This window comes from Stenella coeruleoalba, assembly GCF_951394435.1.
Source record: "Stenella coeruleoalba genome assembly, chromosome: 4".
In the NCBI taxonomy this organism is placed as follows: Eukaryota; Metazoa; Chordata; class Mammalia; order Artiodactyla; family Delphinidae; genus Stenella; species Stenella coeruleoalba.
The window spans coordinates 105,342,351-105,357,510 of record NC_137149.1 but is presented as its reverse complement, the minus strand read 5'-3'; the positions used below and the strand labels follow the sequence as shown (position 1 = coordinate 105,357,510).

General features: G+C 37.8%; 1 protein-coding gene across 5 annotated transcripts in view; it reads right to left on the bottom strand.

Annotated features, from left to right (window-relative positions):
• Positions 1-15,160, bottom strand: part of MRPL1 (mitochondrial ribosomal protein L1) — a 101,155-nt gene that overhangs the window by 44,635 nt on the left and 41,360 nt on the right. For all 5 annotated transcript variants that reach the window (XR_013828091.1, XM_079919785.1, XM_079919786.1 and 2 more), the window contains 4 exons: positions 13,601-13,712; positions 6,500-6,758; positions 4,026-4,109; positions 2,592-2,663 (listed from right to left, as the gene is read on the bottom strand). Coding sequence is in view for 4 of the 5 variants with exons in the window: in XM_079919785.1 (XP_079775911.1) it covers positions 2,592-2,663; positions 4,026-4,109; positions 6,500-6,758; positions 13,601-13,712 (527 nt within the window). In the remaining variant the exon portion in view is untranslated. The remainder of the gene's footprint in view (positions 1-2,591; positions 2,664-4,025; positions 4,110-6,499; positions 6,759-13,600; positions 13,713-15,160) is intronic.

Here is a 15,160-nt window from a genome sequence, read left to right as displayed (position 1 = left end):
TTTTACCAATGATTTTTTTGCATAAAGTCTTATCACAGTATGTCATTCAAAGCCTTGGTTTGGGGTTACACACTGAACTGTAAAAACCTGGACCCTGGCAAAATTAAGTGTGATTCTGGAATTTTATCTTCCTGTTACTATTTCTTCTTTTTACAAATTCTTTACTCCCTAAACAACATACTGTGCTCCCCTAAACAATAACAACTTACTTTAAAAGAGAACTTATAACATGCCAAGCATTCTGCTAAGCATCATACATGGTTTAGTTCACCAAGTCTTTACAATAAATCTACAGAGAAAGTACTATTGACCACACATTCCAGATAAGGAAATGGAGGGCTTAAGGAGGACGAGTCAATCTGTGCACTTTTAAGAGGCAGACCCAGAACTGAAACACAGGCAGTGTGGTTCCAGAACCAGGGCCCTCATCACTAGAAACATGAAAGCACAGGCAACTTTGAAATGTAAAAGAACTGTATGTGACATCTCTACTCCAACATCTTCTAATACTGATTCTAAAACATGTTCCTTTGAATTAAATTTAAAATTATGTTTGAAAGTTATGCGATAGTTAACCTTAAGGTCATATCATTGAATAATATAAAACTATATGGATGAAAAGCATGCATGCTTTAGAGACAAGTAAAAATGAAACTATTTAAAAATCCCTCAGAACCAAGCATACTTGTGATATTTCACAAGTATTGTAATTAAAGCAAAATGAATTTAGTAAATAAAGTCTTACCTAAGAAATGACTAAAAGTTCAGTAAATTCATCCTACATTTACCTATTATAAGCACTAAGTAAAACAGTATTGATATTTAATTTAAAAATACAAGAATGTGTAAAAAAAAAATTGCAGCCATGATACTATTTACAAAACTGTACTGAATTTACTTCACAACCTGAATACCTTTTGAAAATAAAATGGATGAGTTTTAAAAGATACCAGGGGGTAATCTGCAAGAATATATTGGTTTTTATGCCTTATATAGGTGGCATTTTTCCCTCTAATAATAGATCATCAGTGGGGCACCTAAAGAGAAATTCTGTACCTGTAAAATTTTACTTACCAAATAATTTCAAAATGCACCTGGTTTCCTTATTTGGGTTACTTTTTTCAAAATATTTTATTTAATGAACTTAATGATACAGAATACTTTCTGCTCCTATACCATTTCTTTCTTGAGAAGTAACTTCTTACTTAACATTTAAGAAGTGGAGATATCTATTCAAACTCCACTGTTGCTATGACTGTTCTATAAGATACTCTTATGCTTGCGGAAGAAAACAGATGGAAGGCAGTACACAAGTTTAATAAGAATAGTTCGTTCTCTGACTCTGGGGTCCAAGCTACACTCTCAAATTCCAAAGAATATGTGGTATTGTTTATTTTTTAATATTAAAAGAATTTTAATAATCTTACTAAATTAAAATTTATGATACATGAGAGAGAATTGGGTACCACCCTCTGACTTTGACCTAGAAGCTGTATGAAAGTACAATCTCTTCATATTTTCCATTAGTTCTGCTCCCCAAAATAATTCTAGAGATTCTCCTTAAAACTCCAGAATCCACACCAAATTTAGAGAACTACTGGGGTAGAAAAAAACACACTACAAGCACTCTTGTGCTTGGTCCAGTTAATGGTCCAGTTAAAACTTCCCCCAAATCAAAATCTGGATACAGGACAAAAGATAAATTTTCATATCACTTCCTCCAGTTCTAAAAACAAAACAATAAGTATTCCACAGTCTAAAGGATTAAATTTAGAAGAGAAGATTTTAGAGAATGTTAGGGAAATCTTTTGTATTTCAGAAATAACTCCCAAAATTCAACAGATGTGCCTCTTCTCCCCACGTCTTTTTTTTTTTTTTTTTGGCCACGTGGGATCTTAGTTCCTTCGTCGGTGAAAGTGAGGAGTCCTAACCACTGGACCACCAGAAAATTCCCCTCCCCACCTCTTTAAAAAAAAAAAAATGTTGTCTTTGTTTCAAATGGGCTCCACAAATTCTTTGTTATTTTCCCAAGGCAGGCTATATAATCATTTTTTTGCCTCCATGCTAAGCCTACATTACTTGAACTGATGAAGTTGGGGAGGTAAAAGTTAAGAGTAACTAAAAGTACCATACTATAGAGGTCAGATACTATCCTTTGTGATCTACTAAAGCAAATCACACTTTTCACTCCAAGAAAGCAAAACAAATATCCGACCTTCAAAATGTGAATAGAGATATCCATGTGTGCTACCTTTTGCACTTCCTCTCAAATCTCACATTCAAAACCAGAAAGAGTCATACTGCCCTTTCCAGTCTACCCACAGAACTCTCACAAACATATAGGAAGCAAAGAAAAATAAATCACAATATAAATCAAGCATAGTTAATATAAGAAAGTCTGGATAGTATTTTCTTAGCTTGATTTTGAGACCCAGAAGAGTAGGAAAATTTTCCCCTGTTCTGTAAAGCTCTACTAACCATTGATCAAAAGATATGAACAGAGTGGTTATGTTCCACATGTAATAAATCAACAGATGGCAAAGATAACAGAACAATTTCTATAACTAATGAACATGAAAACAATACTGTACCTTCTGAATCAGATTAGTTCCTCCTGCAAATGCAGCTCCATTTTCTTCTGCTATTTTTATCTCTGATGCATTCTACCAAAACACAATAGTATGAACATCAATCTTTAAGCAAATTCAGTCTGCTTTCAAGTATTTGTCAGAAATAATACCACAGTTCAAAATAAAAACTGGGTTTTTTTTTTTTTACTTTTAATGGAATGTGCATCAATTTTCAACTAGATGCATCAGAGATATTACATCCAGAACAAGTTTAGTTTAGAGGTGATTAAAGTGTTTCTTGACTTAACATATGAGGAAACACATCAAAATGGCATATTAGGAACCCACCAAGTGGTCCTTAGTCTCCAATGCTATCAATACATCATCTTCCAAAAGTAAAAGATTAAAATATATTTAGTTTTGCTAATTTAAATGGAGACATTTTATCAAACCAATATACAAGAGTAAAATTTTTTTAATTTAAGAAATGAGAACCAAAATTTAGCCTATTGTCTGAAAATTCAAAGAAAAATGCACAGTTTTAGGGGTTTTTTTTTCTATATGTTCCATTCATGCCATTTGGTTTTACTGTGAAAACATATCACTCCCTTATTTACTCAAGTTTTGTGGCATTCCAAGAGCTATATTCTCTACTTTCCTAGGAAAAGAGTAAAGAATTTCTTCATTGAAAGTGAGACAGATAGAGAGGAATCAAAACACCTTATAAAACAAATTCATGAATATGTTATAAACAAATGTTTATAATACAAAAAGAATGACAAAGAGCTGTATTACTACACTTGTTATCGCCCTGACTTTCTTGACTTTCCAGACTAGACCATTTTAAAAGTGTGGTTTCTATGTCTTCATAGCACTAAATGGGCCAACTGCTTTAATGTCAATGTTATTCTTGTTTGAAGAGCTTCAGTAGGAAGCAGCAGCTAGTAGGATAAATTCTATACTTCTCTTCAGTTTCTTGTGAGAAACATAATATGGTAGATGAATAATGATGAAGTTAACATTGTGGCTTAGCTCTTTCTCAAGCTAATCAGAAGGACCAACCTCAAATAAGTCATCTAATTGCTTTGAGCGTCATGTGGGGAAAATAAGTCTAGAGGAATGCTAAGGTTTCCTCTAACTCTACTCATTCAGTTATTCTTTTTTTTTTTTTTTTTTTTGCGGTATGTGGGCCTCTCACTGTTGTGGCCTCTCCCATTACGGCTCTCCCACAGGCTCCGGACGCGCAGGCTCAGCGGCCATGGCTCACGGGCCCAGCCGCTCCGCGGCATGTGGGATCTTCCTGGACCGGGGCACGAACCCGTGTCCCCTGCATCGGCAGGTGGACTCTCAACCACTGTGCCACCAGGGAAGCCCTCATTCAGTTATTCTAATCATTGACTAATGTGATATGTAAAAAAAATTAGACGATATAAAAAGTTGACAAAGGTTACTCACCCCTGTAAATACAGCAACTTTACTGGTCTCTGAAACAAATGGGTATGGCAAACTAAGAACACTGGCAAACGGCTCCACTTTTTTCTAAATACACAACAATGGAAAATCAATTATGAAAAATTCATTCAGCTTTTCTATATCTGAAATATTCACTGGTTACACTTTAAGGCATAAGAGATTATATTTCTTTTGTAAGAAATCCTAATAAAAATCTAAATCTCTCTCCCCAGCTCCATACTTCCACGGCACTTGGCTTCTATCTCTACATCATTCATCACAGTCTCTCACATATTAACAGATGAGTTTGCACAATCCATATCTTCCCCAGCACCTAGTACAATGCTTTCCACATGATGGATGCTAATAAATGTTTGCTGCCCTGAATTAAATTCAAAAGAACATGTAATTTTTTTAATAGCATCAAGCAGGACATGTATATAGCTACGCATATTGAACAATATCCAGCTGATCTGTTCAGTAGGTCACCCCTAATTTCCATCACTGGCTCTAAACAATCAGGTAAATCAGATGATATTAACTTTAAATCCAAGATTGATTGCCAAACCTGAAAGGCTCTTCTGAGTGGGTCTGTTTTGAAATTACCTGGACCACCCACCACTTTCAGATATATTTGGGAAGCCAGTTGGAAAATCCCAAATAAATAATGGAATGCATGTGAGGCGCCCTAATACAGGTGGAGTTTCTACAGGGCCTCAAAACTAATATGTTCAGTCATTGGGTCAAGGACCTGTCTAGGCCTATGGCTCAGATCTCTTAGGGAGATGTCGCAGGGAAACAAGTTCTAGGCCCATAGTTTTGGTGCGGCCTTAAGGTCTGGAAGAAAGAGAAAAGGAGTTGCTCCCTAATTAAACTGATTGAAAGATTATATTTTTAGAAAAGCTTTGCATAGAAATAACCTCCTGAGAATTTCTTTTCAGACAAGAAGGCACAAACTCTTAAGCACACTTTGTATCAGACATGCAACTCAGTTTTACTGACTGGCATTCCTTTGCCATTAACATGTCACAACTGACTTCAGTAAATTTTTCAATGGCAAGCAATCACAATAGCATCCCCTGGGGGAATGCTGGCTTGTTTTACAAGCACTCTATCAATAACAAAAAATGTCTCAGGAAAACAACTGTACCCTTCCAATGTTATTAGTTTACAAGCGGCTTCCATTTATGAAATGAAACCTGTGGTCATACAAGACTTCGTTATAAACTACATTAATGGTTGACTGAGAAAGTGATTATCTTGGACAGTACAACAATTTAAAATAAAAGAACAGTAACACTATGGTATAAAATAAAATTACAACAGGGCTGGTATGAACTATAATAAATAAGAACTAAGAAATGAGACAGACCTTGGTTCAAATCCTAACTCCACCCCCTACTCTGTGACCTTGAGCAAGTTACTTCACTTTCTGTGTCTCAGCTTCCTCTTCTGAGATTATTATAGAATTAAATGAGCAAATGCATGCAAAGCATTTAGCACTGTGGCTGGTACACAGAAAGTTTCCAGTAAATGTTGATCGTTATTATTAAACTCTTACCAAATCCTTCACTATCATCTCATTTAATCCTCACTATAACCAAATGAACTAATAAGCATTTTATCCCCCTTTATAAAGAGAGGAAAAAACTGAGATTTAGAGAGGTTAAACCAGAAGCTTAAAGCGCAGGTAACTGGTGATGCCAGGATTCTGGCCTGTACTGTAACCCGACTCCAGAGCCTATGCTCTTAAGCACTATGCTGTACTGCCTCCTTCTACGTGCTCAATTAATTGTTGTCGTTGAGGTTGTTAAATTGTATTCAAAACGATATACCTTCTAGATGGACCCAAAAAAGACATTCTCGGAGTAAAAATTAAAATATCATCTCCAAAAAACTCAGACTTAAGTGAGAAGCTTATAAAATTTAGAGCTGTAATGGACCTCAAATCTAATCTAGTGTTTTTCCCACTTTCAGAATTTTATAAACAAGTCTTCCATGGAACTGCAATATATAAACAGACAAAGTAGAAAGGTTCTGGCTGAGATGAGAGTAAGGGGCTTGGAACTCCACCCAAACTTACTCTCAACTTTAGGATTCTAAGGAACACATCTGAAGGCTACTAAGCTAATCCAAAGTCCTCATTTACAGAGAAGGAACAACATACCCAGGCAGCCTAAGTCATTTTTCAAAGTTACAGCAATACCTCAATTAATTTTAACACTACTTTTACTGAAATTTATACCAGTGACTTTCAGATGAAGAGGAGATATATGTTCATCAACTCTGCAGAGTACATTCAACATTTTATCTTATATTTGGAAAATTAAGACAAACAAACATATTTTTCAACCTAAAGTTCAGAAAGAGCACAAGATTTTCTAAAAATTATTACAGGAGACAAAAATTGTTTAAATGAAGAAACGGCAATTCTTTCAACCACTGTTCACAAATAAATTTTAATTGAGTCTACATACCTTCTTCCCCAGTGTCATATCCAGTGTCAAATCAAGATAGACACCTTGCTTTGGATTAGTAAAGTCCAGAACTTGAAATTTCTTAAGTAAGTGAATAGCTTTCTCAACCTCGTATATCTGCCTTGGATATAAGCGTTTTAGGTAGACATCATCTTCAGGTTCACCTTCCATAAAGGGATATGACTTTATTTTTTCTATCTCATCTTTTTTCTCATCCGATGCTTTTTCTTTGGCACCTTTTTTTGTTTTCTTTGCAGGCCTTAAAAAAAAAAATTCAAGATCAGTTATCTCAATATGTAGTCCAAGAGACTTAAAAAAAAAGGCAGTGGGGCTTCCCTGGTGGCGCAGTGGTTGAGAGTCCACCTGCTGATGCAGGGGACATGGGTTCGTAACCCCGGTCCGCGAAGATCCCACATGCCGCGGAGCGGCTGGGCCCGTGAGCCATGGCCGCTGAGCCTGCGCGTCCGGAGCCTGTGCTCCGCAATGGGAGAGGCCACAACAGTGAGAACCCCACATACCGCAAAAAAAAAAAAAAAAAAAAAAAAAAGGCAATGTACATTAGACCAAAAAAAGACAAAAGATAAAGTTTATTTTAATTCAAAAGCATAGATTATTTTATAGTTTTTCTAGTGCAACAAATATTAAGTGAACTTTTGAACTGTTTGCAATTGATACAAAGTTGGATAAGGCATTGATGTTGCTCTCCAGAAACTTAGAGGAGACAGACATGCAAAGAGATAATTTCAATATGATGTGGTAAATACTTTGAGAATGTTATCAGGGCCATAGGGAAAAGACATTAACCCTGCCTAGGAGGAAGGGAAGAGTTCTGAAAGAGATGACCCCAAAATCAATTCCTGAAGGATAAGGAAGAATTAGCCCAGATATATACCCAAGAGAAATGAAAATATATGACCACACAAACACTTGTACACAAATATTCATAGCAGCATTACTCAAAAGAGTCAAAAAGTAAAACAACCCAGATGTCCATCAACTGATGAATGGATACACAAAATGTGGTATATTCATACAGCAGAATATTAATAGGCAATGAAAGGAAATGAAGCACTGATACATGCTATAATTTGTATAAACCTTAAACACATTATGCCAAGTGAAAGAAGCCAGTCACAAAAGCACCACATGTTGTATGGTTCCATTTATAGTAAATATCAAGAATGGGCACATCTATAGAAACTGAAAGTAGATTTGGTGGTTGTCTAGGGCCAGGGGAGAGGGTTAAGGAAATGGGGAGCGACTGCTAATGGGCATGAGGTTTTGCGGGAAGATAATGAACATGTTCTAAAACTGACTGTGGTGATGGTTGCACAATGCTGTGAATATACCAAAGACCACTGAATTGTACACTTTATATGGGTGAATTGTTTGGTATGTAAATTATATAGCAATAAAGCTATAGAGTTATCCAGGCAAAGAAACAATGTAATAAAAGTACTGAGGCATGATAAACAGAATGGTACATAAGGGGAGCTATTATAAGTTCTAGCTGACTAGAGCAGGGGTTGGTAAACTTTTTCTGTAAGGGATCAGAGAGCAAATATTTTACGGTCTCTTGTCTCAATGACTCAACTCTGCCATTGTAATGTGAAAGCAGCCACAGCCAATTCAAAAATGAATGAGTGTATCTCCGTTCCAATAAAACTTTATTTATGAACACTGGTTTAAATTTTATAATTTTCATGTGTCACAAAATACTGTTCCTTTTTTCCCTTTTTTTCCCAATCACTTAAAAATGTGAAAAACATTCTCAGCTCATGAACTGTACAAAAATAGATGGCAGGCCAGATTTTTTGGCCCACTGGCCATATTTTGCTGACTCCTGAACTAAAGGTAAAGCAAAAGGCAGGAAACAGCAGCACATGAGGCTGGCAGATCTAGATCACAGAGAGCCTCCTCTAGAAGCAATGAGAAGCCACTGAACAGGAGTGGGATCTGTATTCCAGGTAGAGTATTCTGGCTGCAATATAAGGGATGGATTTGACGGAAGCTAGATTGGAGACAATTAAGAGACAACTCGCTCCCTCTCTTCTTAAGGAGGTATGACAGCCTGAACCAGAGCAGTGATGGTAATAGGCTGGACAGATTACAGAGATATTTTACAAGGTAAATATTGAAGAGAGGGAAAGGGGAAAGAGAAGACTCTAGAATACTTCGTAGGGTTCTGGCTTGGGTGACTAGAGTAGTATCATTAACTAAAACCAGAAATAAAGAAAGCAGAACAGGTTTCTTATGAGGAAGGTAGTCACAGAGATGAGTTCAGTTTGGGTAAACAGAGTTTGAGTGTGGGGTTAGTTGCATCACTGGCCCCAATTCCTTACCCTCTCTCTCTATTCAAGTTCCTCTGCTAAGTGACTCTGCAGTTCCTCCCAATTAAAAGGGTGGAGTATATTTCTCAGTGCCTTGATTTGGTCATGTGACTAGTAGACCAATAGAATAAAGCAAAAGTGACAGTTTCTATGCTCTAAGCTTAAGGCATAAGAGGCTTCATCTGTTTCCACTTGTAAGTTTGTATTTCTGCCATTTTCATAAGAACAGGACCGGGGTAGCCCAAGGTGGGAGGAGGCGAGAAGTGTGAAACACAGCTGCCCCACAGAGCCCTTAGATTGGACAATTCTCAGCTGACCTGCAGCGGACTCATGGAGGCACAGCAAGCCCAGCCAAGGTCATCAGAGACACCCATCCAAACCTAGCTTAGCTCAGCCCACCCAGAGATGTGTGGGCAATGATAATTAATTATAAAGGAGTTTGTTACATAGCAAATGCTAACAAGATGCTTCCAAACTAAGAAAATATGTTCAACAGAAAATTACAGGTAAGAGTTTGAAGTTAAGAAGTCAGAGCTAGAGATGATATATTTTCTCAGCATTCATTCAAGTCACACCTTTAATCTTTTAACCATAAAAGTTTTAAATTAGTGAAATAATATTTTAGAAAGATGTCTGGGTTCTAAGGTAGACACAATAATGGCTTCCCAAAGATGTCCGTCTCTACCTGGCAAAAAGGACTCTGCAGATGGGATTAAGGTTAAAGAACTTGAGATGGGGAGATTATCCTGGACTACCCAGGTGGGCCCAAATCACACAGTCCTTGAAAGCAGAGAAACTTTCCCCTTTCTCATCCGCATCTGATAGAGATGGGAAGAGACAGGAGAAATCTGAGCATGAAAGGGACTCAATATGCCATTCCTAGCTTTGAAGACAGAGGAAAGGGGAGCCATGAGCCAAGGAATATGGGTAGCCTCTCGACCTGGGAATGCAAGGAAACAGATTCTCCCCTAGAGCCTCCAGAAAGGAACGAAGCTCTGATGACTCCTTGATTTTAGTCCAGTGAGATCCATGTCAGAATTCTGACCTACGGAACTGCAAGATAATAAACTTGAGTTGTTTTAAGCCACAAGGTTTGTGGTAATTTGTTACAGCAGCAACAGAAAACCAATATGGGGTCCTAGAAAATTTATGCAAAAGAAATGGATGACAGTAAAATGATATTTTAAAAAAGAACCTCAAAAACCAATCCAACATATAATTCCACTGTCACTTATAGCACTGGATGAATCCTTATTACCATAGCTAATAAGAGTATCCTCCCAACTAATAAGCAATTTGACCAAATAGCAGATAATTACAGTGCTCATATTTAATGGGACACAGGTGTCCTACCACTGGACTGCTGACAAGTCTAAGTAGGTGCCTGGGTGGATGATGCGACATGCCCCAATGGTATTTGGGAGTACACCACAAAATCCTGAAACCTTCCAAACTGGAGAAATCACATTTTATATTTAGTAAAAGAGCAGTGAGGCCAATAGAAGAAGGAGCCTAGAGAGCCTGTTTTAGTAATAAACTCTCTAAGATTAACAAAGGAATAAATATTGTAACTGTAACCTACAGATTTACTTTATGTAAATGCTGATTTCACCACTATATTTTTAACCATGACTGAACCTGTCCATTTAATTTGCAATTAGTAATATGAAGTCCCCAGAGGCTAAAATATGATTTTTAAAGTAATAAATATTTGCAAAACCCAATATAAGTCTGATACATAATGAGACTGGGTTGGGATATACAGCAGTTTACTTATTTATACTTTAGACCTTGTTTCACAAAATATTTGAGACGGTTCAGTGAAAATATTAAGTTACAAACAGAACACTATTTTAGTAAAAAGAAAAATAAAGTACATCATTATAACACAGAGCAAATAGGACTTTAAGGAAAATACTGTCTTCCAAAATTAATAAAAAACTGCAATTGAATAAAATCTGTCAATAATAATTAATTTTATAAGCCCACCACCTGTTGTTTTCCATGACACTCCAAAAATTGTCTGCCTTTATTCATAAGAATCACATCCAGAAGAACTCTGTTGTTCATGCAATTATGTAAGGCCCTATCAGGAGAACTTAAATACTATTATTCTCAGAGAATAAAATAATCATATTAGAAAGGTTTTGGGGAAGGTGAGGGAGAAACACCTGGCAGTCTGAATTAGAGAGAACAGAATTTAGCTGTAGTTACCTGGGTAACTAAACCACACAGATTAAATGAGTAATAAGAGACTGTTTTCAGGTAATAACTTTCTCCCTGCTTCACCTGTCTCCTACGTCCAAGAGAATGAAAGGAAAAAATAATTCCACGGTCATACCCAAATAAAACAAGATAAGAAAAAAATCAGTGCTATAATAAAGCTCACTTCAAGATCCTTGAAGATCTGTGACCCCAGAGATCCAAGTCCTTTTAAGGCTGAAGAAGCCTTTACTTTGAGGAATTGGGGTGGAGGTAGGAGGGTACACAACCTCAGTCAAACTAAACTGAACTGAACAGAACTAAAGAGAAAATGCCTAGGGCATATAACTATTAATGGAATGCCAATGTTAGGAATTCTTACTTCTCAGTGTAATCACATAAATAAAATCACAAACACCCACCTTTGATGCTGGTTTATTCATTAAACTTAAATGCAGGGACTTCCTGGTGGCGCAGTGAATAGGACTCCGCGCTCCCAATGCAGGGGGCCCAGGTTTAACCCCTGATCAGGGAACTAGATCCCACACACATGCTGCAACTAAAAGTTCAAGTGCCACAACTAATGAGCCCACCTGCCACAACTAAGACCCCAAGCAACCAAATAAATAAATAAATAAATAAAATAAAATAAATGCAGAAGTTCTGCTTATACCTAAAATGTAAAAACTGACAGAATAAAGCCTGTCAATACAAATAAAAGCTGGAAAGAGCATTAACAATGACAGAGTCAGATAAAATCACAACTTTTCTTGAATGCATCACAGAGCTGAGATCGTAGGGCAACCAAACAGGTCTGAAATCTCCCCACAACCCCACTCCATATGCATACAGCCAGGAGGGTCTCACCTGTAGCAGAGAATAAGAGGAAGGCAAGCAGGAAGGAAAAAAAATCAGCTAAACTTTTAGCACTAACGTATAAACCCCCTGAGAGATCCAGACACAAGGGGAGTTCACACTTACTGCGTGGGCCTTTTCCACAGACCTCCACCAGATGCTCCCGGGAAAGACGGGAGCAGGCCAGGGGACTAGGGAGCCTCCTTCAAGGGTGCAGTATGGAGAAGATCAGCTACTACAGCCGGAAAGGCAAGTAACCCTGAAGCCCTCTAGGGCACAGGTAAACACCCACTGTATGTACGGAAATAAAAGAAGAAAAAAACACTAGAAAGAAGAAAAAACACTAAAACTTTTATCCTCAGGGGTGGGGCAGGAAATAGTCCTGAGTGCAGTATCATCTACCAATAAAGCTATGGAAGGGTCCAGGCACTACGGCACAAGACCTGCAATAGATACATACCATGGGGGGAGGGAGAGAAATACTGAGAAAACCTCATGCCCAAGGACCAGCAACAGTGGGCCTACTTAAGACAACGGCTGAACTTGGAAAACACAGAATCCCTTCTGCACCCATCACCAGCCTGACAAGCACTGAGTAATAAGCAATAGCAGTCTTCTACTTGGGGAGGAGCAAGAGTATGGAGAGTGACCCCCTTCTGAGGCACAGCTGCACAGGCAAGGTTGAAAACTGAGCACGGAACAGCAACACTGAGAAAAAAAACCTTCCAGCAACCCAGCCCCCACCCTAAGCACAAGGTAACAGTACAGAAATCTGAAGCTGGTGGTGGTAACCATAGCAGTAACAAAACCAAACCCCAGCTCAACTTTTGACTGGATTGACTTAACACTGTGACAGAAGAGGCATGCCCATTTCCAGGCATAAATAGTATGTACTTTAGTCTCAACTGTTCGAACAAAATATCTAGCAGTCAATAAAATATTCTGAGATATACAAAGAAGCAAGAAAAAGAACCTATTGTCAAGAGAGAAGCAAAACCAGAGTCAGAGATGCCACTGGCAAACCATGAGTATATGCACATACACGCAGAAGAGAGGAGATTCAGAGTGGCAAGAGAGAAGAGAGAAGCAAGCACAAGCCCCTCTACCCTGTCTCAGATCCTGACAGAAAATCAGCCATGAAAAAACTATTTTTTTAGTATATCATAAAGTCAATACGTTAAAATATTAAAACCACAATTAAAATTGCGAATACTATGATTCTCATCAAGCTACTGAATAACTCATTGTTAGACATGGAAAAAATTATCTGCTAATAAATTTTCACAGTTTTTTAAAAACATGCATATTTCTTTTTTTTTTTAATTTATTTATTTTATTTTTGGCTGTGTTGGGTCCCTGCCGCCTCGCGGGCCCTCTCCAGCTGCAGAGAGCAGGGGCTACCCCCCGCTGCGGTGCGCGGGCCTCCCACTGCTCCTGCCTCGGCGCACGGGCTCTAGGCACGCAGGCTTCAGTAGTTGTGGCACGTGGGCTCTAGAGCTCAGGCTCAGTAGTTGTGGCACACGGGCTCAGCTGCTCCGCAGCATGTGGGATCTCCCTGGACCAGGGCTCGAACCCGTGTCCCCTGCACTGGCAGGCAGATCCTCAAACACTGTGCCACCAGGAAAGCCCCCCAAGCATATTGTTTTTTAATCAAAGATTTAAATGATAGCAGATGAAATAACTAAAAAAATAAAAACAAAACAAAAAAACTTACCTTGTAGCAGCAGCAAAATGTCTGTTGGGCACCAGAACGTACACAGAACAAGGATAAAGAGATGTCTGAGAAGCCATCTTGGAAAGACTATGCCTTTGCTGATGTATCAAGACTTGAAAGAAAACAAACATGTAAAATATTAATCACTACATACACAGTTTTTACATTCTCAGTGTTTTCTAAAACAAAAATATTCAATATTTGTGAGTTAACCACAATCTTTAAAAAGTGTAAAAATGGAAACTGTACTTCTTGAAACTAAAGTCAAGTAGACATATCTAATTGAAGAATTCTGTCCTAATTTATTTTTAACTTAGTCTAGTTCAGGCTCAAAGTATGTTAGCTCTATTATTATAGATTACAAATACGTATCCTGAATTTTTAATTTAAATTTTAGTCTTTTTTTTTCTTGTATAGATAATACATTCAAGTTGCCCAAGGTACTTCTGAAGGATAAGAAAGTGGAGGGTACTGTCTTACCAGAGGTCAAGACTTGTTATAAAGCTATGGTAATTAAGACACTTTGGTATTGGCACAAGAAAAATAGACTAATGAAACAATAAACAGCCCAGCAACAAGCCCATGTACATATGGATACTGAAATATGACAGAGATGTTATTGCAAATCACTGTGCAAAGAATTCAATAAGTGGTGCTAAGACAAGTGATTATCAACAGGGAAAAGAGTATATTTAGATCCCTATTTCACACCACACACACACACACACACACACACACACACATATGCAATCAATCAAATCTAGACGGACTAAGGACTTACATGTGAATGGCAAAACTTAAAGGATTTCAGAATGTAGGAAAATATCTTTATGACCTCTGAGAAGGGAACAATTTCACAAACAAAATCCAAAAGCAGTAACCGAAAAGTGACTACATTAGTGTTAAGAACACCAAGATACTTTAAAGAAAGTGAAAAGACAAGCCAAAAACTGGGAGATTATAATAGTAACATACATACTGGACTAAGGATTAATATCCAGAATATATAAGATCAACCCAATTGAAAAATAAACAAAAGAGATGAATAGACTTCTAACTGAAAATGAAATACAAATGATGCATAAACATATAAAAAAAGTACAGTCTTGGGCTTCCCTGGTGGCACAGTGGTTGAGAGTCCGCCTGCCGATGCAGGGGACATGGGTTTGTGCCCTGGGCCAGGAAGATCCCACATGCTGCGGAGCGGCTGGGCCCGTGAGCCATGGCCGCTGAGCCTGCGCGTCTGGAGCCTGTACTCTGCAACGGGAGAGGCCACAACAGTGAGAGGCCCGCGTACCGCAAAAAAAAAAAAAAAAAAAAAAGTACAGTCTTATTAGTAATCAGGTAAATGTTAATTTCAACCACAGTAACATATCATTTTACGGTGCTACTTAAAGAGTGGTCTGTGAGCATGTTACAGCCTATCTGTTACCAAATTAAAATTAACCCAGCATGTAAATCAAACACATCACTAAGTAAGTATATTATTTAGTGCAGCTGACAAAATTTTTTTCCACAAGACTTTCTCAATGAAGTGTGCTTTGATCTTATTTTGGACAG